The sequence below is a fragment of the Thamnophis sirtalis genome, unplaced genomic scaffold (genome assembly GCF_051295495.1).
Source record: "Thamnophis sirtalis isolate CommonGarterSnake01/CBP01778 unplaced genomic scaffold, rThaSir2_p1.2 scaffold_8, whole genome shotgun sequence".
NCBI lineage: Eukaryota > Metazoa > Chordata > Lepidosauria > Squamata > Natricidae > Thamnophis > Thamnophis sirtalis.
Genome location: NW_028261388.1, coordinates 69251283 through 69279195, shown reverse-complemented (window position 1 = coordinate 69279195; position 27913 = coordinate 69251283). Strand labels below are relative to the sequence as shown.

Here is a 27913-nt window from a genome sequence, read left to right as displayed (position 1 = left end):
TCTTCTCTGCACTTTCTACGGTTCTGGGGTCGGTGCTGAGTTTTTTACTACGCATTAAAAAAGTGAAAAATTAGAAGAGCAGCGATGGAACGGCTGATTTATGTAGAAAGAAATGCGGCTGCAAAGCGATCAACATTTTTGTAAGCAAGCAAATAGGCCCTATTTAATACGGCTTCATAGGCCCAGATCACCCAAAATCCGAAAGTTCGATCTTTACAGTCTACATCGCAAAGTTCTCTATAAACGTTATATATTGTTTTAAAAAGTGATGTACTTAAGTTTTTAAACATTTAGGCAAAGAACCCGAAAAGCCGTTGAAATCAACTTACAAAATAGCCAAGCTCACTTAAAGTTCCCTCAACCTGCAAAAAATAATTATCTTTTTCAGCGTTAAAGTAAGACTTGAATGAAATACATATTTGTATTTGAATACATTTTGAAATACACATTTGCACTTGAATACATATTGAATGAAAACGGGTGTTTTTGCTGCAATCTACAATATCGTTTATTGTGTATTGTACCCCCTCCCTATTGGTTGTAAGCCGCCCTGAGTCCCCTCAGGGAAAAGGGCGGCCTATAAATTTTAATAAAATACCTAAAAAAAAAAATCTGTTGAATAGACATGCTGAAGTCTTAGATTTGCCCTTTATGTTTAATGAGAGATCATTGAAAGAAAGGGCTAACTTAATTCTGAAAATGAACCCGGAAATTGCCCATCTCGACGAGTCTCTAGATGAATTATAACATATCTCTAAGCTCCCGGAGAGTTTCCGCGCAGCGCACGCGGGTTAAGTTGTCTTCCCTGCGCGGTGCCTTGTGGGAAAGAGGCAGAGCTCGGTGGAGGTTGTTTATCACCTTAGTCGGAGTCGTTTATAACTGAAGCGACAATGCCGGAACGAGACAGTGAGTGTCACCTTAAACCTGAGTGGGGCTGGGGTGATGGTGAAAGAGAGTCGCCGAATTGCCCTCGGACTTTTTGTTGCTGGCCTCCCTTTTCAAATAAAGGACCAGTGAATATATTCTGAGGGACCGAGGCCGCTGCCCTCCCTTCCCTGTTTTATTCGTGTGTGTCCGGTGGGCTGAATCATCCATACAAAGGAGGCTGTGAGGGGGCTCTTGTCCCCATGTGATGGGTACAGTAAAGCCATCCCTAATGAACGAGGGACCCTCTCTCTGAAGAGAATGGACGGCCTAGAGCAGGGGGCTTTTCGATTCTAATTGCAGCTGGGGGTGGGGAGCCTTTATAGAGCCAGATGGGCAAAAGACCATTGTGTGAAACCCAGCAGGAAGATACAGCGATAACAAACTATTTTTTTCTTATGTTAATTTTTACAAATTTAAATCTTCACAAATATAAAGTCCTCTTCTCAATTTGATTTTTTGTCCCAACACCTTGGTTTTTTATTATTATCTGTAGGAACATTTGTGTTTTAAAATTTCTACCAGAAATTGATGATGGATTGTTATTGGTGGTTTGTTTGCTAAATTTTTGCAAAACATGCTACACTTTTTCTGTCTTTGCTCTGTATGGTACTATATTGGATATGAAAAAGGCTAATTTCCAGTGGGGGAACCTGAGGAAAAAAGGAAGGGAAAAGCAAGAGTTATTTACCAAGAAGTACTAACCTGTTCAATTACAATTTCAGAATTGAATAGGATCACTATCATCAGTTTCTAATTCTTTTTGTTTTACATTTTATGGACTGTTGAAAACCAAAGTTTTGTGTCTACTGGGATTCCCCCCCCCATCCTTTTATATTTTACTTTACTTCCTGATTTTTCTAAACATGGCCAGATTCTTAAGCACTTATGTATTATAATGGTTCTGTGGGATTTACACACATGACTCTCCTTTCTTCTGTCTTCAAGCAACCCTGAAGTGATTCCAAATAACTATAGATATTGCAAACAATCATATTACTTTGTGTTATTCCCTTGATTTTACTTGCATAGAAAATAATGGTATATCTTTGGTTGCAATTTCTTAGGGAAAAAATTGAAAAAATTCTGGTAGAAATTTTAAGACACAAATGTTAATATTCCTACAGATAATAATTATTACAGTATGTACAAAATAAAAAGACCAAGGTGTTGTGATGAAAAATGCAATTAAGAAGAGGACTTTATATTTGTGAAGGTTTAAATTTGGAAAAATTAGATGAGGAAAAAATAGTTTGTTATTGCTGTATTTTCCTACTGGGTTTTACACAATGGTCTGTAGACTGCAAGAAAGCTAATACTGTTCCGGGCAAGTACTTTCTTGAATTTCTTAATTTTTCCACACTGTTACATTTTGGAACTGGCTGAAAATCAGTGGCATATAAGGTATTTCTTGGTATTATTTTTCTGCAGATATTTTCTGTATGGAAAATGTCACAATAGATTATTTGACTAAAATACTTATCTTTCAGATATGTTATGTTGACATAATTCTCTTTCTAGGTGAGCCATTCTCTAACCCTTTGGCCCCAGATGGCCATGAAGTGGATGATTCTCATTCTTTTAATCAGTGAGTAGAGCTTTTAATTGTTTTTAAAGATATAGCTTTCAGTATTACAGACCAGGTTTTTTTTCATATACATTGCTAAGGGAACAGAGCACATTTTCCTCCAACAATAGGGTTTCTGTATCCTATACATAGAACTTTGAAGATTGCCAATTGTTCTCACACTTCTGTGGAATGCAAAATCTTAGCAGTACCACTTCATTAATCCCTGCTTCTATCTCCAATTTATACTTGAGGAAAAGCAAGCCTTGTTATTAAACAATGGTGCAGTGAGAGGTAAGGGAAAGGATCTTTGTCAGTGGTGATTGGAATACATTGGCCAGCAAAAACCTGGGTATATTAGCTAATGAGATTAAGAAGGGCCAAAATAGTGTTTAATGTTGTAAGCTGCCTAGAATTGCCTAGCAGCAAGATGAAACAAATTTAATAAATAAATAAAAGATAGATGATAGATAGATAGATAGATAGATAGATGATAGATAGATAGATAGATAGATAGATAGATAGATAGATAGATAGATAGATATTGAATTTATATTGCTGCCTATTCCCCCATGGCGACTCAAGGCGACTTACAGAATATAAAACCATATTTAAAACAATAAAAACTAACAAAAAGAATCAAATAAATTAGTATAGTACAATATAACAAAATCACCTGCTACCCTCCCGCCCCAGTGACAGCAGATCACATGAGCCATTTAATGGGCTCCATCCCACTCTGGGTTCCCCAGGCCCACTGGCAGAACCAGGTCTTCAGCATCTTCCAGAAGAGTATTAGAGTGGGGGCCATTCTAATCTCTGGGAAAATGTTGTGCCAGAGAGAGGGAACCACTACGGAGAAGGCCCTTCTCTTGGGTCCCACTAGTGTATCTCCCTGAGGGATGAGACCCGCAACATTCCCTCCCTCCCCGCTCTGATGGGTTGGGTAGATGTGACTGGCAAGAGATGGTCCCTCAGATAACCTGGTGCCAAACCATGAAGGGTTTTAAAGGTGACAACCAGGACCTTGAATTGCACCCAGAAGCAATTTGGCAACCAATGCAGCTCCCACAGGAGAGGTGATACATGTGCACACTGGGGTCTGCACGCAATCATGTGGGCTGCTGCATTTTGCACCAACTGGAGCTTCTGGATGCTCTTCAAGGGCAGCCCCATGTAGAGCCTGTTGCAATAGTCAACACGGGAAGTAACTAGGGCATGAGTCAGAGGTGGGTTGCTCCCGCTTCGGCCTGGATCGGGCAAACCAGTAGTAGCAGTAATAGGAGGCTCCGCCTACCCGCCCAGATGCTTCTTTGCATGCGCAGAAACGGCATGAGCGCGCCGAAACTGGTAGTAAAAAAAATTGGCAACCCACCACTGGCATGAGTGGCTGTGATTAGGGACTGTTGATCCAGGAAAGGGGGTAACTAGCACACACCTTGCAGTTGTGCAAAGGCTCTCTGGGCCACAACCGTCATGAGTCCAGGAAAACCCCTAGATTACGCACAGGGTCTGTTTGGGGTAGTGCCACCCCAATCCAAGACCAAAGGTGGCAATTCTCCCTGAGCTAACGAACCCCAAACCTAGAGCCACTTGGTCTTGCAAAGGTTTCGTTTCAACCTGTTGCTCTCCATCCAGTCCCTAACAGCTTCTAGGTACTGTGAGAGGGAGGATACGGCATCACTTAACTCACCATGGGCCGAGACATACAGCTGAGTATCATCAAGATATTGAGGATACCTCAGTCCATGGTGACAGATGATCTCACCCAATGGCTTTATATAAATGTTGAACAGGAGTGGAGAGAGTACTGAGCCCTGCGGAATCCCATAAAGCAGTGCGCAAGGTCTGGATCTCCCCCCTCCTATCAACACTGACTGAGAGCGGCCACAGAGGAAGGAAGTGAACCAGGATAGTACAAGGCCTCCCATTCCCCCGAAGCCGCCCCAGGAGAATATCATTGTTGGTGGTATCGAAAGCCGCTGAGAGGTCAAGTAGAGCAAGGATGGATGCACTACCCCCATCCCGCTCCCACCAAAAATCATCCAAAAGTGCATTTCTGTCTCAAATCCAGGTCTGAATTCTGATTGGTAGGGGTCTAGATAATTTGTTTTATCCAGAAATCTCTGGCGCAGCTGCACGACCACCTTCTCAATCACCTTCCTCAAAAAGGGAAGGTTGGAGAATAATGGCATTTTTTCTAGTGTACTTTTGATAATGAAATAAATAGCAGTAGATAGCAATAGCAATAGCAGTAGACTTATATACCGCTTCATAGGCCTTTCAGGCCTCTCTAAGCGGTTTACAGAGAGTCAGCATATTGCCCCCAACAATCTGGGTCCTCATTTTACCCACCTCGGAAGGATGGAAGGCTGAGTCAACCCTGAGCCGGTGAGATTTGAACCGCTGACCTGCTGATCTAGCAGTAGCCTGCAGTGCTGCATTTAACCACTGCGCCACCTTGGCTCTTAAAATAAAATACCACCCAACCAAGGAAACAATAAGAGTGCAATAATGTATTATGCTTTGGAACTGTAACATTTTGATTTTTTCTATATCTTTCTGGTTTTTCTGACCAATTTTCAGGGTATAATCAGTGGGCAAATCAAAAAGCATCACAAAGTAATTTTCTCACTACAAGGGATTGTGGCAAATCTATATACAGTGTACGGGTGTAGTAAATGAATATTGTATAGGATCATTTAGTTTTTCTTTCTTAATAAATTATATACTATGTGTTGCATATTTTTGCAATATTTCAAATGCTTTAATTTCTCTAACTTTTTCAGAGTCATTTGGAGTCAGGTGGCATACAAATTTAATGAATAATTATAGTCAGTAGTTACTTATTCTGTTTTTATGCACTTCTTTAAGCAATTGTTTTTGTGATAGGTCTAAATTGACCAATGAAGACTTTCGTAAGCTTCTTATGACTCCACGGGCAACACCAACATCTGCACCACCTTCAAAATCTCGCCATCATGAGTAAGCATGCAATTTTTGTACTTTTTTTATCAAAAATGTATTTACCAAATACATTTTACCAAATACATTTTACCTGATGCATCTATCTTATACTAGTTCTAATTTAATCTCATATTATCTATAAAATAAATACATGCGTAATCTATATATCAAAATAATTGAAATACGCACACAATAAATGCTAAAATCAAGATTAGGCTACTTGAATAAATAGAATTTGCAAAAAAATAGTAATGTTTTTCAGAGAATGTCATGTACATTTTATCCATGTAGGAATCCTGAAAATTAAGATTTATTACTTTCTATAAACTGCTTACATGATGATATTATTATTTTGAAAGCATTTTTCCTGAAGGCATTTATGGTTTCCTCTGAGGTGAATAAAGAGGAAAACTTCATTATTGCTAATATTTTAAAATTAAGAGTTTACATTTTATTGCAGTTTAATCATTGAATATTATGAACATTTTTATTCTTGTTCTTTTTAGAATGCCCAAAGAGTACAATGAAGATGAAGATCCAGCTGCCCGCAGGAGAAAGAAAAAAAGGTAATAGAGATTGATGCATTTTTGAACTGAAGGAAGAATCATATTGCTGGATAAATGGAGATAATAATTTTGCTTCTCTTAGTATTTAATATAAATATGAATCATACAATATAAGTTATTTCTCTGTATGACTAATGTAGGTTTAGGTTAACAATGAAACAAAGGACAGGGGCAATCAGCATTACTGGTTTTAAAAAAGTATTCTTAGAATACTGTGTTTTGTTTACTTAATTTATTTTGGCCCTTTTTTCTTTTTTAAAATGTCAGCTATTATGCAAAACTACGCCAGCAAGAGATTGAGCGAGAGAGGGAATTGGCTGAGAAATACAGAGACCGTGCCAAGGAAAGGCGTGATGGTGTGAACAAAGATTATGAAGAAACAGAACTAATCAGTACAACTGCCAATTACAGGGCAGTAGGACCCACTGCAGAAGCGTGAGTACAGTCACAGTTACTGCCGTTCTGGCTGGGAGTAGAATGTAGTGCTTACCTTAAACCATTTATTTTTGTTGTACTAGGGATAAATCAGCGGCAGAAAAAAGGCGGCAATTGATTCAGGAGTCCAAATTCTTGGGTGGTGACATGGAACACACTCACTTGGTGAAGGGTCTTGATTTTGCTTTGTTGCAAAAGGTGAGCCAGAAAATGCAACAGTGCATAACAATTCACATCTTAAGCAAGTTTTTGCCCTTATTTGTGCTGCTGCTCTGCCTAAAAATGTTCCATATTTCTAAGGGATTGGAGTTTTTTTGTAATTTTTCCTATCTTGGATTGTAATGCTTCTTTTTCCCAATTGTATAATTGCAGAAATTGGTTGAAATCAAGAAGCATCTGAGAATTTGTTCAGGGCTTTCAAGCCACTATTTTTCAGTGGTTACTACTAAAGTATATTATGTCAATTACATATTTTGCATAGAATATATACATTTCATGTATGAAATATCTGCATTAAACATCTAAATAACCTTTTTTCCATTTGCCACTACCTACTTCTCCCCCTCTCCTTAACCTTCCCTGCCTCAGCAATCCTGAGAGCATGGAATAATGCTTTTTCTTGGTTGTTAATAACAGTAAGTAAATAGTACTTTTGTACAAGGCTATTATGCAGGGAGATGTTTTAAACTTCCTAGTAAGTTAAGAAGTTTTTTTTCCTGCTGCTCGTAACAGCGGAAAAACAGTGGTGGCTGAGCAGCCTGATGGTAGTGGAAAATGGTGGATCCAGATCTATAAACAGTGCTGAAGACCTGTTGGGAGCCAGCAGTTTGTTCCTATTTAATCTATTGGGAATCTATGTTCATAACACCATACCATTTTAAAGAAAATATATTTCTATTCAGGTACGGGCAGAGATTGCCAGCAAAGAAAAAGAGGAAGAAGAATTAATGGAAAAGCCTCAAAAAGAAACTAAGTAAGTAGGGATAAGAGAGTTCTGACCTATGAGACTTTGGGCTGAAAAAATAGTAGCCCAGCTACTCATGTGTATTTCATTGCTTCCTTTCTAGGAAGGATGAAGATCCAGAAAATAAAATTGAATTCAAGACTCGCTTGGGTAAGGTTATTCAAACATTTTATTTATTAGACTTACATTCTATTTTTTTCTCCCGACGCTTGTGGTAACATATATAATGCCTTCCTTCCATTTTTTCCCCCTGTCCAACAGCAACCCTGTGTTGTAGGTCTGGCTGAGAGGGTGACTCATCCAGTCACCCAATGAACTTCTGTGTTTGAGAATGAACTTGGATCATCTTGATCTTAGTCCCAACAGTTATATATGTATATTTTATCTAGAATAAGATGTTATGAACATTTTACTGTGAGCAACTTCTTCTGTTTCTCTGAGTTCTTAAATAACCTGAGGGTGATCTTTTTCTAGGCTTGGGTCTATGTGCTTTGAAGAATGGCTTATTGGAGCAATGGCTGCAGTGTCTTGGTTCTAGTTCTGACAATATCATAAAAACATACTGTGGCTTGTTTAGCTTAATATATTGTGTGAATAGTGGCATATTCATGAATCCTCTTTTTTGCTAGGCCGTAACATCTATCGGATGCTATTCAGGAACAAGGCATATGAGCGGAATGAGCTCTTCCTGCCAGGGCGAATGGCTTATGTGGTGGATCTTGATGATGAGTATGCTGACACAGATATTCCCACAACTTTGATTAGAAGTAAGGCTGATTGTCCAACCATGGAGGTAATTGACCTAATTGCTATGGTAATGCTTTATGAGCATTATATATGAGCTATCAGAGTAGTGATTCCTGTGATTTATCCTTCTAGGCCCAGACCACATTGACTACAAATGACATTGTAATTAGTAAACTGACGCAGATTCTTTCCTATCTGAGGCAAGGCACTCGAAATAAAAAGCTCAAGAAAAAGGATAAAGGTAAGGATAGGTTTTGAGAATTCAGACTTGCATATCTTGTTTTACATGATGAACATTAAAAAATAACATTCTATTAACATTTGATTAATGTCAGAATGGTAACAGAGTACAAAACTTAGATTCTACATTGCCCTATAGGTTGATGTTTCACATTAGGGTGGAAAATGTGTTTAAGATGGGGATTATTTCTTTTTCAATCTGAGGAATAGACACTTGTATGAACAAAGAGTGAAAAGATTAACATAGGTTGGGTATCATAGCATATAAAATTACACCATTAATGAAATGCTACAAGACATTTGCAAAAACATATTTTTATTGCCTAAAATAAATAATGTACCATAGGTATGGAAATAAGTGTAATCTGATTGCTCTCCATTTGTAGGGAAACTGGATGAGAAGAAACCCCCAGAGGCAGACATGAGGTAAGTATATGGATACATCAAGTGCTTATCCTTTGAGGTTGGATCTTTCTCATTGTATTTGGAACTATTTTCAGGAAGCTGCTGCGTTCTTGCACGGTCCTCAGTTTGGAAGGAACAGACAAGTGAACTTATTTGGCTTCCCCTTCAGGTTACAGGGGCTGAATTGTTTAAAAAAAAAGATATCATCACCTTGGGAGCAAAAATGTTTAATAGAAAAGAATAATTTATGCTCAGTGATTCTCTTGGCAAGATTTTTATGCCATTTTCTGAGACTTATTTGTATTTGATTTATCTTTCGCCCTTTTAATATGTGCTTTTCTGATGAAAAGTATTTTTGAAGATATTGGTGATTACGTACCGTCGGCAGCAAAAGTGCCACGAGAAAAGGAACGAGAGAGATACAGGGAACGGGACCGAGAACGAGAGAGAGAGAGAGACAGGGAACATGAGCGAGATCGTGAACGGGAGAGAGAAAGGGAACGTGAAGAGGAGAAGAAGAGGCACAGCTACTTTGAGAAACCTAAAGCTGATGATGAGGTAAGCACACATCAATATCTGTCAATCATCTATGGCATAAAATTGAGACTTTGTCAAGCCCAAAAATTTTTAATTTTACTTGCTTACATCTAATGGATAGGATCTTGCGCCAAAATTTCTCCTGCATTTCTGCCACCAGCGCCTTGCCCTATCTTCGCAGTTCCCCCCCTCCTCCCAGCATGCCCTAGCTTTCCCTTGCATTTCTGCCGCCCGTGCTTTCTCCAATCTCCACAGTTCCCTGCCCCCCAGCATGCCCTACCTTTCTCCTCCATTTCTGCCATGGAGAGGCACTTGTGAAGGGGGGAACCTGCGGAGATCAGGGAAGGCATGGGTGGAAGAAATGCAGGAGAAAGCGTGCTGGGAGGAAAAACTGCGGAAATTGGGGAAGGCATGGGCGGCAGATATGCAGGAGAAAACTAGGGCATGCTGGGGGTGGGAGACTGGAGATCGGGGAAGGCACGGTTGGCAGAAATGGAGAAAGCTAGGGCATGCGGGGCGGGGGGAACTGCGGAGATCGGGGAAGGCATGGGTGGCAGAAATACAGGTGAAAGTTAGGACGCGGTGCCGGGGGGGGGGGGAACCCGTGGAGATTGGGAAAAGCATGGGCAGAAGAAATGGAGGAGAAAGGTAGGGCGTGCTGGGGAGAGAACCTGTGGAGATCGGGGAAGCCTCTGCCGCTGCACATGCACAGCAGAGACCCGAACACCAGCTGGGCAGCGGGAGATGCATGTGCATGCGCAGTGGAGCTGAGCTGGGGTGACAGCTGGCGTGCCTACAGAGAGGGCTCTGATAGGTTTGCCATTACAGTTCTAGGGTGTGGTTACCCCCCCTTCCACAGTGTAAAACAATTTTTTTGTTTTATAAAACAATTTTGAAGTATTTTGTAACCTTAATGAGGTTACAATAATTAAATGTAAACAGTGAATTAAATATTATTTGTACAAAATTGTCAGTAAAATTGTAGAAATAATGGTCTTGTAGTTTTTTTACTCTATTTTCAAGTAGTTCTCAGATGCTAGTTGCAGAGGTACATAAAATTTTGGCTTCTTATGTGGGCACAAATTCTGCACTATATGCATCTTTTGAATTAATGGAACATAGCTTATCTTATGTTAAGTAACTAGCCTTCATCTTGATTGCTATTTTGAGAGTAATGTGTTCATTTTCTTTTCTCCATTTAGCCTAATGATATAGACAAAGGTAAGTTCTTATGTTAACCTTGATTTTAAAAACTGGCTACAAGCAGAAAAATACGATTGCTAAACAAAATATCTCTGCAATTGCAGATGTAAGAAGAAACAAGTTTTATTGATATCATTCAATATCACTAGATATTTATCTCAACTGAATATTTAGAAAATCTAATACATTATTACTGGAATTCTTTTTTTTTTAGCTTGATGGTTAGCCATGCTAGAAAGTTTTTTAAAAACATATATTTGGTTTGCTTGTATGATTATTTCCATATTTGTGGTGAATTTAAAGGCTGATTTAATGGCACCCACCCAGTCAAGGGCGTCTCCTATGTCTCTTTATCTTCTCTTAGATTTCAATAAGATTCAGCTGGAAAAGTATTATTTCTATCAGATTGGTCGGTAATTAGTTTCTTCTTTCTCCTTTTTTTCAGGACCTGGCTCAGCCAAAGAGTTGATAAAATCAATCAATGAAAAGTTTGCTGGTGCTACTGGCTGGGAAGGGGCAGAACCATATCCTTTACATCTGTACAGTGAATGAGGGATTCTAGGTTTAGCAGTTGCTGTAGGGGTTTTGGTAAAAGAGGTGTCTTTTATACAAAGTCTAACCTTTATTTAAAAAATACTTTGTTTTTGTATCTTGGGAAAGCTCAAAAGAACGCCATACATGTAGCCCAAGACTTAAGTTGACATTTGAAACCAAAATCTTGGTGATTCATTGAAATAGCTGTTAAGAGAGACGTTACATGACTGCTTTGCTCAATGACTACAATCCTGGCACATCAGGTTGCAGTCATTATGCAATTTTGCAAGTTGTTAAATGGAGGAGTCCCAGGTAAGGAATGCAAGGGTGCTGTAGGAGTTGGGGAGGCCCTAGGACAATAATGGCTAACCTTTTTTGGGTCTCATGCCAAAAGCGGGGGGAGAGCAGGGAGATCGTGCGCAGGTGTGCCCACACCCATAATGCTGTGGGGCGACCCCCCGCATGCATGCGCATGTGTCCTCTGCCCTCCCCCCTGCATGCATGTGCATGCAACCCCCGCCCTCCCCGATGACATAGTTTGCCCCCTAGGGCTGTTTTTCGCCGTGACCCGTCAAAACCGTGGTCCACTAAAGCGCGCCCGATTAAAGCGCGTATGTGACATCATCAGCAGCGCGACAAATACGACCGCGGAGAAAAAGGTGCTTTAAAAAGCGCTTTTAAAGCAAGCCGATTCACATAAAGGTAAGGGTTAGGGTTAGGTTAAGGGTTAGGGTTAGGTTTAGGGTTACGTTAAGCGTTAGGGTTAGGGTTAGGGTTAGGTTAAGGGTTAGCATTAGGTTTAGCGTTAGGTTAAGGGTTAGGTTTAGGGTTAGGTTAAGGGTTAGGCTTAGGGTTAGGTTTAGGGTTAGGTTTGGGGGGGTTAGGGTAAGGTTTTCGCGTTAATTTTAAGTTTACCAATCACAGCGTGCTGTTTTCATCGCGCTGTGATGACGTCACGTACGCGCTTTAGTCTACCGCAGTTTTGTGGTGGAACCGTTTTTCGCCTTCAGGAGGCTTTCCTGAAGGCTCTGGAGTGCGAAAAACGGTCCAATGCGCAAACTGGAAGTCCGTTCCCAAATATCCCGTTTGCACGTTGGCTGGAAACGGCTGAAAAAGAAGACTGAAGTCAGAGCTGACAGGGCAACCCCTCGCATGCCCTAACAAATGGCTTCGTGTGCCACCTGTGGCACGTGTGCCATAGGTTTGCCATCACGGCCCTAGGAGCCCAGTGTAGGCCATATGTGTGTTTGGCTAGGTGCTGCAGTGCAGTACAAAACCACAACCATTTCAGGAAGCCTCAACCAGCCCAGGCCAACCTTATAATGCGGCATTTAGTGACTTTGCCAGGGTTGGTCCTAGAGTAGAGATCTGGGGTCTTCAGCAACCTTGGCCAGTTGCTGCCACCCCCGAATTTCAACTTCAGCCCTCGTGCTGCCACTGCTGTTGAGAAGTACTGTCTCAAGCTCCACATTGTGGCCAGCTACTCTGCATGCTACTCAGCTTCATTTGTTTTTCCCTTGCTGCTGATTGCCAGCATGCCAGCATAGAAAAGGGTAGGAGCCATTCTCCTAATATTTCAGATGTTTCCCTGATTTTTTTTCATTTCCCACAGATGGGGCCGATTAGTGCTGGTGTGGCTGGCTGCAGTAAGAGGCTTGAGATAGCAATTCTCTATGGTAGAGGCAGCCTGATTGAAATTGAGGCCTAAGAGTAGGGACAGCTGGCTAAAACTGCTGAAGGCCCTGGCCTCTATGTAGGATTGTACCACGGGGATTGGGCAGATAGGAGGAGGGGAGTTGCAGTGCCCATGCGGCTGTAAGTGCAGGTGGGCGGCCAAGCATCCAAATTTTGATCACATGACTGCAGATGTGCTGCAGCGGCCATAACTTTGGGCACAGTTACAAGTCAATTTGGCACTGTCATAATTTTGAATGATCATTATATGAATGGTTGCAAGTCAAGGACCGAGATTATATCTTTTATGGAAATGTATATAAATAATCCTTGCTTAATGACCAGTTGCTTACTGACCTTTTAAACTTATGACAGACGCCCACCAAAGAACTACATACAACCCAGTTCCAAAGTTCTGACAGTTGCATATCCTCTGTAATCACATGATTGCATTTTAGGCATTTGGCAAGCAGTACAGTTTTATAGCTGGTCACAGTGTTCTATAGTCATGTGACCACACTTTATGATGTTTTATGCTGATTTCTGGCTTTTTTATCCATAGAAAACACCCATAGGTACACAGTGATTTGCTTAAAAACCACAAAATTCACTTAATAACTGCTGCAAAAAAAGTTATAAAATTGGGCTAGACGTATGACTTAAGATAGAAATTCCAGGCTCCTTTACAATTGTACGTTGATGGCTACCTATTGTTTCCAGTGGAGTGACTGGAAGAGATACTTGGCTGAAATTGATGTGCTTGTTAGTAAAGCTTGTGAGAAAGAAAATATTGACTCTGAACAGCTTAAGACCTTTTTAATATTCTGCTTGTTCTCCCCATATGGATTCATGGTGCTTGCTTATTAGATAAAGACAATCTTGTCTTTTTCAATACTTTTGTTCCTTATCCTTTAATACATTAAAAAAAACTGAAGATAAAAAGCAACTGGGTGATTTCTTTGGAATGCTAAACAGCTATGCTGAATGCTACCCTGCAACGTAAGAATATTATGTATTCAACATTCTAAGGACTACTTATATAGGAACAGAAGTAACATCAGCAAGTTTTTGAAATTTTGGAATAGTGGAAGATAAATTTCAAGTTAAAAAAACCATTCAGACCAGGAATGTGAAATCTTTTTGGTTCAAGGGCCATGCACATTTTCTTGGCAAATAAATTTGACAAAATAAAAAGCATTTATTTAAAATGTCAGGGCCAGAGGTTGATAGGGCTAATTCATTATTATATGCACATGCTTGGAAACTCTTTGGCCTTATACTGAAGCATTAGTAAAATCTAGATAATGAAGTTAAATAGTTTGTAGATATTCAAAACAGTCCTGCAACTAAAGTTTTCTATCAGCTCGTGCATCACACACACATGCACACCATTTGCTACTCAACTGAGTTATAAATGGGTACAGTAGTGGGCTAGGAGAATATATCTTTTTTGAAATAATCTACTTCTATAGATGCTGACTGAAGTCCAATTTTTCAGTATTAGATTTTACCATGTATATATATAGAATCTATAAACTAAGCAGAGAATTCCAGATTTGTTATTGCTATACCTCAAAATATAACTTTGAATGGGATTGTAAATATAGTTACTGCCAATTTTGTGTTTTTCCTAGAATGGATGCCATGGCTGTGGATAGTGATGAAGAAGTAGATTATAGTAAAATGGATCAGGTATACCATCAATAATTTTAAAATAAGTATTATTCTATGGTGTAATATTTCCATAGTGAGTCATTTGGAATCTGTATCCTATTAAAGCTCTACATGTTTGCGTGTAACCTTTAACTGGGCAAAATGGTGCAAAATGACAATTTTTGATTCAAGGTACCTCAAATGGACTAACTTAAAGATTGCTGTCAAAATTCAGAATCCATTACTCTCATACAATTGAAATTTGGCAAATTCTCCTGTGTGCTGCTCCGGGAATCCAATCATGGGTTAACTTAGCCTTCTAGCCTTGAGACTGAGTATGCAAATATCAAAGTTACGCCTCCTCTGACTGGACTTCCGCTTCCTCCCCAGTCCTTATTACTCAGTCAAGCCTACGAGACTTATTTTCAACGCTCTCTTGATTAATTGCTAATATTTCTAGGTTAAGGATGAAATTACTTGGTTTTTCACTGTGGATTTCTTGCTGGATTGGAGGTAAAGCGGCAGATTGCTGTCAGCAGATTCCTCCCTCGCTATTTCCCTTAAAGGGATATCGGATCGCTGCAGCTGGAGTGGGGCTTCTCCGCCTGCCCTCCCTTATCATCAGCGCGCAAGGAAGCTGAGTCTCCCAGCGCTGCCACCCCTGCCGGATAGCACCCGCCCGCGGGCGCGGTCAGATCCGAGGCTTTGGCTTGTCGGAGCGGGGCTTCCCCCCCTTCCCCGCCTCCCTCCTTTGTGCCCTCGCTGGAGCGGCTGCCGGAGAATTACACGGATCGGCTGTTGGGAATTTCCCTTGCGGTTCCTTTGAATTTCGCGCCTTTGAAGCCGGTGACCTTATTTGGAAGCGCTTTTCACGCATGCGCTCTAACGCCTGGGATGAGAAGGCAGATTTTGTTCGCGCGCTTGAGTCTGCGCACTGCTTCCGCCCCTCCCTTTTCCCTCACTCGAGTTTGCTGACTCAGGGAGGAGGTCGCTTCTCTTAGTCTCTGCTTCCACGTGGCGTTCTTGGCGAAGTGCTTTCAATTGCATTCCTTTGTCTCGCTGATTGAGCTCTTTCAAACTCATATCATGGCTGATCAATTGCAAGGTACTGTCCGGCCAGTTTCTGAGCCCCGTTCCCCTGGCGAGGGAGGGGCCAGCCCTGGGCCCAACAGGGCCGCGACCAGGGCCTCTACTAGTAGGCCTCGAGCCTCATCTACTGTTCGGGATAAGTCGCACAAGCGCAAGGACAAGGCCAAAGTTCCCCCCAAGGCATCTGGGGCTCCCATTTCTTCCCCTCCGGTTTTGGTTCAGCAGCCTGTGTCTCCGGTGAGGGTTGTTGAGCAGGGTTGGTCTCCTGATATTCAACTTCCCCAGGGCCCTATTCCCGAGGTAGGGGCTTTCGGGCCTCGTTCTCCCCCAATTATTTCGGAGGCTAGTGGGGCTTCTCTTCGTTCACCTCCACGCGCTGGGCCCTCTGCCACGTTCACCCCCACAGCTGCAGGCCTCAGGCCTCTGGAGGGCCAGGATTTGGGCCTTTCTGCTGAATTCTACAGCATGATCTCAGAGGCTATTTCCAGAGGGGTGGATGCGGAATTAGCGCGTAGATCCCAGGTCTCCAGGCCTACTCTGGCCTACTCAGGCCTGGCTCCCCAAGCAGTACAAGGGGATTCTTCCATTCTGCAAACTGATCCTCCTTCCCCTTTACACTCTGTGTTTAGCGCACAATCTCCCTTAGTGGAAGAAGGTGAAATCCAGGATAGGGAACTCTCTGGTGACGAGGGCCTTCCTGTGGACCTGCCTCCGCCCCCTGGGCTTTTCAGGCACACTCTTTTCAAATCCCTGCTATATAAGGCCAAGACTACCACCCACATGGGGGAGGCAATTTCTGCAGAAAGTGCTGCTGTGGGCCTGGATGCCACCGAGCGGCTCTTTGCTGAGCAGGTGGCTCTGCAGGATTTTATCCCATCTCCCAAGCTTTTTCTTGATTTAATCCAAAAGCAGTGGGATGAGCCGACCGCGGTTAAGCCCCCTGGGTCTGGTGATAGGAAGCTTTTCACATCTTCCCCAGAGTTGGAGGCCCTCCTGCAGTTTCCCACAGTGGATGCTCCCATAGCGGCTCTTGCTTCACCGGCGTTAATTCCTTCTGAAATTTCGGAAGGATTGAAGGCCGAGGACCGCAAGGCCGAATCGGTCCTTCGCAAGACTCATCAGGCAGCAGCGTGGGCCTTGCGATCAGCCACTGCAGCTTCCTTCTTTAATAGGACTTCTTTAGTTTGGCTGAGACAGCTACAGGAAAGGCTGGATCCGGAGGAACTGCGCCTCCATCAGGATGTCACCAAACTGATAGCGGCCCTAGAGTTTTCTGCTGATGCCACCCTTAGCGCGGCAAAGTTTGCTTCCCGAGCCGTGGCTTCCAATGTGGCCTCTCGCCGTTTGCTCTGGCTCCGCCACTGGCAAGCTGATATCAAATCCAAGTGGCGTCTAGCGTCCACGCCCTTTAAGGGCGGGGCCTTGTTTGGTTCAGTGCTGGATCCAATTCTCATTGAGACTCGGGACAGACGTAGGGTGCTTCCCTCCACAAGTGCCCGTGTGGCCAGAAGGCCACAGCCTTATGGTAGACGGCAGCCCTTTCGGTCTGGGGACTCGGGGTTTACCTCTGCCCCCTATGTCCCCAACTATACCAGGGGGTTCTCCCAGGCACAGGACCGTGGCCAGGACCGAGCCGGGGCCAGAGACAGGGGGCGCCAGCAGAGTCAGGCGCAGAGTAGACGGTCATTCCGAGGAGCGGGCAACCGATCCTTTCGCAGATACCGCTGACTCGCAGGAGGTAGGGCCCATAGGAGGACGTCTCTTGGCCTTCGCCCACCGGTGGGCGGAGCTCACGTCAGACGCCTGGGCCCTTCAAGTAGTGAGTTTGGGTCTCACGCTAGAATTTCTATCCATCCCCCCGAGGAGGTTCATCAGGTGCCCTGTGCCCAGGTGCCCGTCAAAGCGGCGCCTTATGGACACCGAGATATCTCATCTTCTCACCATCAGGGCCATAGAGCAAGTTCCCAAAGGGCAGGGAGGCCTAGGGTTTTATTCCATCTTGTTCCTAGTACCAAAGAACTCCGGGGGATGGAGGGCAATCCTAGATTTGAAACGGCTCAATCAGTATATCAAACACCAAAAATTCAAAATGCACTCTCTAAAGAGCATATTGGCTTCCATCCGCCAAGGCGACATGATGACTTCCATAGACATCAAAGAAGCGTACCTCCATGTGCCCATTCATCCGGCACATCGGAAGTTCCTGCGGTTTCACTTCAACGGCCGTCATTATCAATACCGGGCCTTGCCATTCGGCCTCTCCTCGGCCCCGCGCACGTTCACCAAGCTTCTGGCAGTATTGGCAGCCTCCCTTCGCTCAATTCCAATACGCATCAATTGTTATTTGGACGACGTGTTGGTGCTGTCGTCCTCTCGAGATCAGGCCCTCCGAGACCTACAGGTCACGATGGACGCATTGCGGGACCATGGCTTTGTCCTCAATCTGCCCAAGAGCCACCTGCGCCCAACCACGTCCCTCCTTCATCTGGGAACCACCATCAACTCGATGTCGTGCGAGGTTTTCCTGTCCCCGGAAAGGAGGCAGAGCATATACCGCCTAGCGCATCATGCGCTATCCCATCGGCGAGTACCGCTGCTGTCGCTTTCCAAACTGCTAGGGAAGATGATCTCCTGCATCAGCGTGGTGCCCTGGGCCAGGTTCCATGCGCGTCCTCTCCAGTGGTTCCTGCTGCCCTTCCAAAGAGCGCATACCAGTCATTCCCACATCAAGGTGCAGCTCCCGGGCAAGGCCAGGCGGTCCCTGCATTGGTGGATGTCGTCCAGGCTCCTCAGGGGATGTCCATTCAAGGAGCCGGACCGCGTTCAAGTTACAACGGACGCCAGCTTATTCGGATGGGGGGCCCATGCCCTGGACAAGGTGGCCCAAGGTCGATGGTCGGACCAGGAGCTGGCGAACAGCATAAACTGGCTGGAGTTGCGGGCCATCCGTCTGGCTCTCCTGGAATTTCGGGACATTGTATCTCATCACCATGTGTTAATCCTGACCGACAATGTGGCCTCCAAGGCTCACATCAACCGCCAAGGGGGAACGCAGTCCAGAGCTCTGATGCTGGAAGCGGAAAGGTTGTTCCATTGGGCGGAGCCCAGACTCTCATCGATTCGGGCGGAGCACATCTCGGGCGAAGCCAACACTCAGGCGGACTGGCTGAGCAGAGCGACTGTGGATCAGGGGGAGTGGCAGCTCCACCCCATTCTCTTCCAGGAGCTCTCTCGCCGCTTCGGCCTGCCCGAGGTGGATCTGTTCGCTCACCCGCACAACGCACAACTTCCCCGGTTTTACTCCCGATACCAGGCTCCGGGGGCGGAGGGGGTAGACGCTCTACGCAGCCGTTGGCCGGCCGGCCTTCTCTATGCCTTTCCTCCTCTCCCGATCCTTCCGTCGGTCATTCAGAAGATATTGACAGAACAGGCGGAAGTGCTGCTGGTCGCTCCAATGTGGCCCAGACGTCCCTGGTACGCAGACCTCGTCCATCTGTCCGTTTCGCGTCCTTGGAGGATCCCGGACGACAAGATTCAGCTCCACCAAGGGGCTCTCAGGCACCCGGGCCCTCAGCTGTTGCAGTTAGCCGTGTGGCACGTGAGCGGGAGATGCTAGCGGCCCTCCACTATTCAGACGAAGTCATCTCTACAATTCAAGCGGCCCGTCGCCCGTCGACTACCCGTATTTACGAAGCTACCTGGCAGGCCTTCTGCCGCTGGTGCCGACGCACCGGGGTCGATCCCATCAAGGCCTCGGTGCCCCAAGTTCTGGATTTCTTGCAGTCCGGCCTCAACAAGGGGTTGGCACCAAACACACTTCGCCGTCAGGTCACAGCCTTGTCAACGGTGGTCGGGGGTGGCCAAGGCCGCTCCTTATCCCAGCACTTGCGAGTTCGAACCTTCCTTAAGGGTGCTTCCAACTTACGACCGCCGACGGTACATCGTTATCCCACGTGGGATTTGACCTTGGTTCTCAGGGCCCTTACAGCTGCCCCCTTTGAGCCTCTACACTCCATCAGCCTCCGCTTGCTGACACTCAAGACGGCTTTCCTGGTGGCCATAACATCGGCCAGGAGGGTGTCGGAGCTAGCAGCCCTTTCGGTTCGTGCGGATCTTTGCATCTTCCACCCGAACAAGGTAGTGCTTCGTTTGGATCCGACCTTTCTTCCAAAGATAAACTCATTGTTTCACAGAACTCAAGAACTTGTCCTGCCGGACTTTTGTCCTCACCCGTCTCATCCGCGGGAACGTCAGTGGCACCATCTGGATGTGCGCAGGGCCCTTCGTCGCTATGTGAAGCGCACGGCGTCGTTCCGAAGATCGGAGGCCCTGTTCGTCTCCTTCCAGCCATCTTCAATGGGACAGAAGGTGTCCTCCCACACCATCGGCCGATGGTTGAAAGCTTGCATTGCGTTGGCGTATGACACCCACTCCAGACCGGTTCCAAGGCGAATCACTCCTCATTCCACCAGGAGTGCGGCCACCACAGCGGCCTGGGCGACGCAAGCGTCTGTGGAAGAGATTTGCAGGGCGGCCACTTGGGCATCCCCCTCGCCTTTTATTCGCCACTACAAGATTGATGTCTTCGCCTCGGCCGAGGCGTCCTTTGGGCGGAGAGTGTTGCAAAGGGTCCTTCCGTCTGCGGAGGAGCCTGACCAGCCTAGCTCCCGCCCTGGGAGTTCATTGCTTTGATATATCCCATGATTGGATTCCCGGAGCAGCACACAGGAGAATGACCGTTGTCTTACCTGAACGGTCCTTCTATGGGTGCTGCGAAGGGAATCCAAACCCGCCCGCAGCTTCGGCTGGTCAGGGCTCCATTGACTATGACTAGTTGCTGACTGGACTTGACTCCGTAGTGCCGGATGACTTGCGGCTTGTTGAGGATTGACATAATGCTTCTTCGGTGGACTTCGTAATAAGAACTGGGGAGGAAGCGGAAGTCCAGTCAGAGGAGGCGTAACTTTGATATTTGCATACTCAGTCTCAAGGCTAGAAGGCTAAGTTAACCCATGATTGGATTCCCTTCGCAGCACCCATAGAAGGACCGTTCAGGTAAGACAACGGTCATTTTATAAAACATTTTATGACATAATACAAAATGTTATAAACCACGTCCTGTGGTCACTTCAATATGGGCTATTTTCAAGGCAGATACATATCTGAATATCTCCCTGAATATTTAAGATTATTTTGTAGCGAAGGCAGAACATTAGAAGCTCTGCCATTGCTGAAAGTATTGAGGAATCTCATAAGGAAATAGATTTGAAAAGCTGACCCAATGGATCAGTGTTTGTCTAGTATATATTTATATTGAAATTTTTCATAGGAACCTGGCAACTTTAACTTTTTAGCTTCACTTACAGTTGAATAAGGTGCCACAATGGATTTTACCATGTGAGATAAAATATTTTAATGCTTTTATCTGTATACGTGTGTGTGCATACTGACTGCAAAAAGTCCATAGTGTAGATACTTTATTCTTAGAAGCAAATGTTTTTCTGCAGCAAAATTAGTGATTTGAGTATTGTAAAATTTGGATTATTTTAGAAAAGTTTAGTAAGGTTTCCTTTACTTTCAGCCTAAAGTTCTTTTTGTCTTTTTCTCCTTTCCCAAGGGAAACAAAAAAGGACCTCTGGGTCGCTGGGACTTCGACACACAAGAAGAATATAGCGAGTACATGAATAACAAAGAGGCTTTACCCAAGTGAGTTTGCAAGTTGTTTTTAAGAGTAGGAAGATAGATGGTATTATAGAATATATTATTTATAAATAATAAGATTCCAGAAAATTCTTAAGACCTGTCTCTGTCTCCAGGCCGAGGGTTAATGTGGTGTGATATATTAGTTGTATAGTGTATTATTTGTATTACACTGCTTGTTGTTCTAGTTGTTACAGTCTGGACTTCCTATTATGTAGTTTTTAACTATTTTACTCTTTTTATGGATTTTATAATCCACCTAGAGTTTTCTGGAATGGGTAGCCATATTAAGTTAATTAAATTAAAATTATTAAAGTTAAATTTGTACTACATTTTGTAGAATGCCTCATTAAGATGCCTCATGTAATAGAGCTGAGAAAGTAGATCTTGTGGTAATTTTTTTTTGCTGTATCACAAATTCCCCATCTATACTTGACTTGTTCCTTTTATTTTAGAGCAGCATTCCAGTATGGAATCAAGATGTCTGAAGGCCGTAAGACAAGGCGTTTCAAAGAGACCAATGACAAAGCTGAACTAGATCGGCAATGGAAAAAGATTAGTGCAGTAAGATCTGAAGCTATATTTATTTAATAACATTTGTTTTGTCCACCATAGTTTGTACTTTTCTTTAAGGTTTTACACACACACTTACAGGTTTTAAGATTTGAAAAGGATTATGTTCTGCTATTTCATTCAGTTTCATGCATAGAAATAGGCTATATTTTGAGCTCCTTGCAATTCTGTGTCAGGGCTTTCCATCAGAATATGATGCCTAATAGCTTTTTTATGATCAAAATTCTGATGTCTAAAAGTTCTATTTATATTGTGGGAGCAGACTAAACTTTTTCATGTGTGCAATAGAATCAGTATCCATTCTACCAGAAAGCAGCTTGCTCTATTTGACTTTTCTGATATTCACATGATCTTTTGCTTGAAAGTTAGGCATTCCAAAAATAAATAAATAAATAAATAAATGCTTTAATGTCATATCCACAATACAGTAATTGTATTCTCTTTGCAGATCATTGAAAAAAGAAAGAAGATGGAGGCTGATGGGTTAGTATAATTGCTTTCACTTGAAAAGTTAATGTAATGTGAAAAGTACTCATGGAGCCATCTCTATCTCATATATGTTATCTTGTATGTATTCAGCTAAGTCCAACATTTGTGGCAAGAGATGCATGGTTGGTCTGAAGAATATTAATTATTTTATTTTCTGCATTTTTTGTTCTTAGAATGCTTGATTTTTAGTACTGTAAGGTGTGTGTGTATGTTGTTCCTGCTAAAGTGTCCCATCTTAACAGCATTTCATAAAAATGTCTGTAATTTTAGGGTTGAGGTGAAGAGACCAAAATACTGAAGCTGCCAGGTTCCGTCAGTTGATTCCTTCAGCTGTATTCTGAAAGTTCAGCTCCAGTGGAGATTTGATTCTGATGGAATAGTCACTGGAACAAGCCCACCTTGCTTCCTGCTTACATGTGAATATGAAGGGCAGATGAATGAAACAGATTGCAATGAAACTTTTGATGCTTTTTTCCTTGTAGACAAGGGATGTTCCCCTGGGCCTTGCACTTTGGATTTGTACTGCAATAAAAAAATTGTTATAATGTTTATGTTACAGATTCTTATTGTGCTCCTTGAATGCATGGCAGTCTGGGGCAGGTACGATTTGGGAGGGTGTTCTTTATACAGAATGCAATATGAATGTTCATTAGTAGTGTTTGTTATGTAGAAATACAGCCTGATATGAACTTACATAGCATATTCTGCCTATTAGGAAAAATCCTTTGTTTCCATTGTTACTTACTATTTCTGAAAGTTTCCGCCTGTCTTGCACCCCCTCAAACATTGTCATCTTGTGGGACAAAGGAAGTATGCCTTCTCTGGCACTGCCCTCTGGAACAGCATCCTCCTGGACACCAATAGCAGCCTTTCCCTTTGGGTTTCAGAATGCCCTTAAGACCTGGCTCGGTCCAAGCCTGGAGACAGCATTCCTCTAGAGCACGGGTGTCAAACTTGATCATGTCATGTGACATATGACATTTTTCCCTTTGTGGAGCCAGAGTGAACGTCGCCTGTGTGTGATGCATCCAGCCCGTCGGCTGCCAGTTTGACATCCCTGCTACAGCACAAGATTTTATTAGAATAGTTGTTTTTAATCTGGATTTCCATGTCATATTTCATGTTTTTTAAACCATTTAAAATAGCAATAATAAATAAGATGCAAATATTTTAATTTAACGAAGAAGTAAAATTGCCACAATTAAGTCTTTAAAGCAAATAATCTAGTATAAATAGGAGTAAACAATACAAATATTTGTTTAATGATCATGAATGAAGAGGCAATAATACTTTCCACTGAAGGATTTACAACATTAGCTCTGAAAATGTCAGTTGTTTAATCCCCACTAATAATTTTTAAAGATTGGTTTTACAGCTTTCCATTCTTAAGCTTTCTAAGATTGTCTCTACTAGTTTTCTTATTTGTTGTTGGATTCCAATAGTTAAAGATGATTTTTTTTTGTCAGTGTTGCTATTCTCTATCTATTTAATAAATCACAGTCATTGAATTGTAAATGTGTGAGAACTACCTTCATGTGAAACAATTCAGTATTTTGTCTCCCAAATATTGAAGCCTAGTCATTCATAAGAACCACTCTAAAGACTTTTGTAAGAACCTGGCTCTCTAGATTAAGTCATCAAAAGAAAATGTTTATTTTTTTCTTGATCTACACAATGTCCCCAATGTATGAAGAAAAAAGCTGTTTCGCATTTTTTTAAAAAAAATAAGTAGTGTGTCAGTGTTCCAGATAGCATCCAAAATTAAATTAGTCCGAGGCAACGTGCTGCTCAAAGTTCCAATTTATTAAGAGAGCCATGCTGGCATATTGGGGGGGGAACCCGAATCCGAAGCTTCTTCTGTTCCCCCCCCCAAGTTAAAGTTCATGATCTTGTCCCCACACCCACAAGTCCATCACATGATCCAATCGCCCACTGCCATGCTGGCAGTCCAGGGGTGGGTTGCGCCTAGTTCGCACCGGTACGCCAGAAGGGGTTCATCAAATTTACCGTACCTTTTAGAACTCATTTGTCTGGTGGGACCGTACTGGAACACTCCTTCCCGCCACCCCCCTCACTCGCTCCCCCCGCCTGCCCGATCGCCACTTGCTCATTTACCCCACCCATCCACACTATGCTTGTCCCGCCCACCCACTTCCTTTGCCCGCCCAGCCAAGGCTCCAGGCGGCCGGGGAGGTGGGGGGGATGCTGCCTGTCCCCTCCAGAAGAAACTGAGTGGGCCCTGGGACGGTAAGCCGCCCACGTGCCACTGCAATGTGACCGCTCTGGGGGTACAGCACCTCCCCGGACGCGGCTGCACCCGGCAACAGGACGCAAAGGAGAGGCTCTCCAACAGAGTGTTCCAAGGTCAGTGGATTGGCGGGGATATTGCGCGGGGCTGGACTGGGAGCGACAGCAATGCAGGTGTTGAGGCTATGCCCCCATACCGGTGAAAAAAAGAATATCCTGCCATCCCAGAATTGTGCCGCGAGGTAAGGGAAGTAGGACTTGGGCGGGACCTTCCCTCCCCCTACAGAGTGCCCGTGTGAGGAGATAGGAGGAGGCCTGGTTTGAATGCGGGTGGGCGGCAGTGCCTCCTTCATGCGTTCGGGCAGGGGGAGAAAGAAAGGTGTGCGAGAAAGCACCCCCGTTGCCCAAACGTTGAAGGAGCAAGCAGCAGGCTTCTTTGCTCTTGGCTACGCGCACCTTTCGTTCTCCACGTGCCTCTTTCATGCATTCGGGCAGGAGCAGAAAGAAAAAAGGCATGTGCGAAAGGATCCCTGCTCGCCTGAACCCATGAAGAAGGCTCCACTCGCCTGAACGCGTGAAGGAGGCTATGTGCACCTTTCATTCTCCACCTGCCGCTTTCACCTGTTCGAGCAGGGGGAGAAAGAAAAAAGGCATGTGCGAAATAATCCCCACTCGCTGCCTGAATGTGTGAAGGAGGCTTCTTTCGTTCTCTGCCTGCCTGAATGAATGAAGAAGACACTCTGGTCACTAAACCGCCCCTTAGTCAATATTCAAACCAGCCTGTTTCCTCTTTCTGGCATGGGCTCTCTGGAGGGGGAGGGAAGGTCCCTCCCAAAACCTCTCTTGTCCTGGTGGCACCTCGGTGATAGCAGCTGAGTGAGGGAAGGAGGAATTCTGGGAGTTGAAGTCCACAAGTCTTAAATCTCTCAATTTTGAACCCCCCTGGGTTTTTTTTTCTAAAGGGTTAGGGGCGCAAGACTCTTGTAACTTGACAGCTTTAAGATTTGCACGCTTCAAATGCCAGAGTTCCTCAGCCAACATGACTGGAGGAGGAATTCTGGGAGTTGAAGTCCACAAGTCTTAAAGCTGTCAAGTTTTTACACCCTGGGGGTGGGTGGGTTCTAAAGGGTTAGGTGTGCAAAGGTCTTGTAACTTGACAGCTTTAAGACTTGTGAGTTTCTGAGCCAACATTTTGGTTGCTAAGCAAGAGCGTTGTTAAGTGAGTTTCACCACATTTTACAAGATAGCCACTCTCACCCGGTCACGTGACTGCCAAGCCACTCCCACAAAACAGGCCACAACTACAGAATAAGTTCTAAAATTTTTTGAAACCCACCACTATGGCAGTCCCACCCATCCAGTTCCAGTCAGGTGCAGAGGTGTCAAGACAAAGGATGCCGTGGCAATCTAGGAAGGAATTTTATTTTAGCTACATAACATTCTACTCCGCACCATTTTCCCTCTCATTTCCCCACTATAGAAACAGCATAGTAGAATAGAATAGTATTTTTCATACTAGTAATATTTGGATGTGTCAATGCTTCCATTGTTGAAAGCAACATTGGTATTTCTAAATAATATTTCCTTTTCATTCTTTCCCATATTGTTAATAATCCGTTCCTTACATAATGTCTTTGAAAATAGCCATGTGCCCTACTTTTATCATACCACAAAAAACCATACCAACCCAGTTGCAAATCATGACCCTCCAATGTGAATAATTTTGCATTTTTCAATAAAACCCATCTTTCATCCAAGCTAGTCCCACTGCTTCATAGCACAATTCCGTTTGGTAATGCAAATCTACCTTGAATCCTTGCATCTTGCAACATTTTTATATTAATTCTTGCTCCCCCCCCCCCCGCTGCCATATATATTTCCCCACTAAGAATTTTTTCTCTAGTTTTATTGGTATTGTTTGGAATAGGTTCAAAAATTTTATTTGATTGTATTGTCTTTCTAATATATAATGCTATTTCCCTTTTTGTTTTGGTCAGCCAGGGTCGTATATAAATTACCAAGTTTTGCCTGTTCCAAAAATTTTCTGTGTTGCTTTCTAATATGTATTTCCTGTAAGCATATAATGTCCAATTTCAATTTCTCTAATTTGTTGAATTTTGTTGTTCTTTTTGTTGCCAAATTTAATCTGTTTATATTAATGGAGATTACTTTTATTTCTTCCTCCATGTCATTGGTTTATAGGTTTAGTTGATCTAATTGTTCTTAGCTCCCTCTGCTCCTTTGTCTCTTTGGCCCTTGCTCCTTCTCTTATTTCATTTTTTTTTCATTTTCCCTTTATTTGTATGCCGCCCTTTTCCCTGAGGGGGGACTCAGGGCGGCTCACAGTTCAAAAAAAAGGGGGGGAGGACAAACAATTTCCAAAATACAGACAATACAACATATTAAAAAAAACACAACAGCCACACAAATTCGAGTGGGGTTAGAGTCTTAACCCCAGGCCAGCCGGGACAGCCAGATCTTTAGGGCGGCGCGGAAGGACTGGAGGGTGGTGAGGGTCCGAATCTCCACGGGGAGTTCGTTCCAGAGGGTCGGAGCAGCCACCGAGAAGGCTCTCCTCCGGGTAGTTGCCAGTCTACACTGGCTAGATGATGGAATTCGGAGGAGGCCTAATCTATGCGATCGTATCGGTCTAGTGGAGGTAATTGGCAGTAGGCGGTCTCTCAAGTACCCAGGTCCAATACCATGAAAGGCTTTGTAGGTGATAAGTAGCACCTTGAATCGCACCCGGAGATCAACAGGTAGCCAGTGCAGCTCGCGGAGGATAGGTGTTACGTGGGTGAACCGAGGTGCACCCATGATCGCTCGCGCGGCCGCATTCTGGACCAGCTGAAGTCGCCGAATGCTCTTCAAGGGCAGCCCCATGTAGAGCACATTGCAGTATTCTTAGCGCTTTCTCTTCCTGTTTTTTCCCCATCTCCCTTTGGTCTTTCCCCTTAGCTTCCTGGCATTTAGTTCCTTCCTCTTCTCTTACCAGCATTCCCTCCTGTGCTGCTATATTTTGTTCATAAAATAATTCTGCTTTCTCTAGTGTATCTAGTCTGTACCTTTGTTTGTGCCAGTTTACCAAAATCCCTTCTGGAACAAGCCATCTAAAACTCACCCCTTTTTTGATCAGACCCTTAGTCAAAAAGTGATATTCCTTTCTTATTTCTCTGACCCTCCTTGGAATTTTCTTCAATACCACTATATCTCTAGATTTGTATTTTATTGTGGAACTTCTTGCTGCTTACAATATTTCATTTTTAGATTTATTTATTTTTTACAAATCTTACATGTACATCTCTGGGCAAATTGTTTCTCATTGCATATTTTGCATATACTCTAAAAGTCTCATCCATTCCGCCTAGGATATATTCCTTACACATTTCTGTAGCCGCT

At 43.7% G+C, this 27913-nt stretch overlaps 1 protein-coding gene across 1 annotated transcript; it reads left to right on the top strand.

Moving 5' to 3' along the window:
- Positions 1 to 792: 792 nt before the first annotated feature.
- IK (IK cytokine) lies at positions 793 to 22816 on the top strand. The gene is made up of 20 exons (XM_087721849.1): positions 793 to 906; positions 2446 to 2512; positions 5384 to 5476; positions 5965 to 6024; positions 6292 to 6459; positions 6543 to 6657; positions 7362 to 7432; positions 7527 to 7573; positions 8053 to 8216; positions 8303 to 8411; positions 8797 to 8836; positions 9166 to 9373; positions 10555 to 10573; positions 11001 to 11081; positions 13684 to 13762; positions 14398 to 14455; positions 21123 to 21211; positions 21661 to 21769; positions 22227 to 22261; positions 22538 to 22816. The coding sequence occupies exons 1-20, from the start codon at positions 891 to 893 to the stop codon at positions 22563 to 22565; spliced, it is 1656 nt and encodes a 551-aa protein (XP_087577975.1). The 5' UTR covers positions 793 to 890; the 3' UTR covers positions 22566 to 22816.
- The last annotated feature ends 5097 nt before the right edge of the window (positions 22817 to 27913 follow it).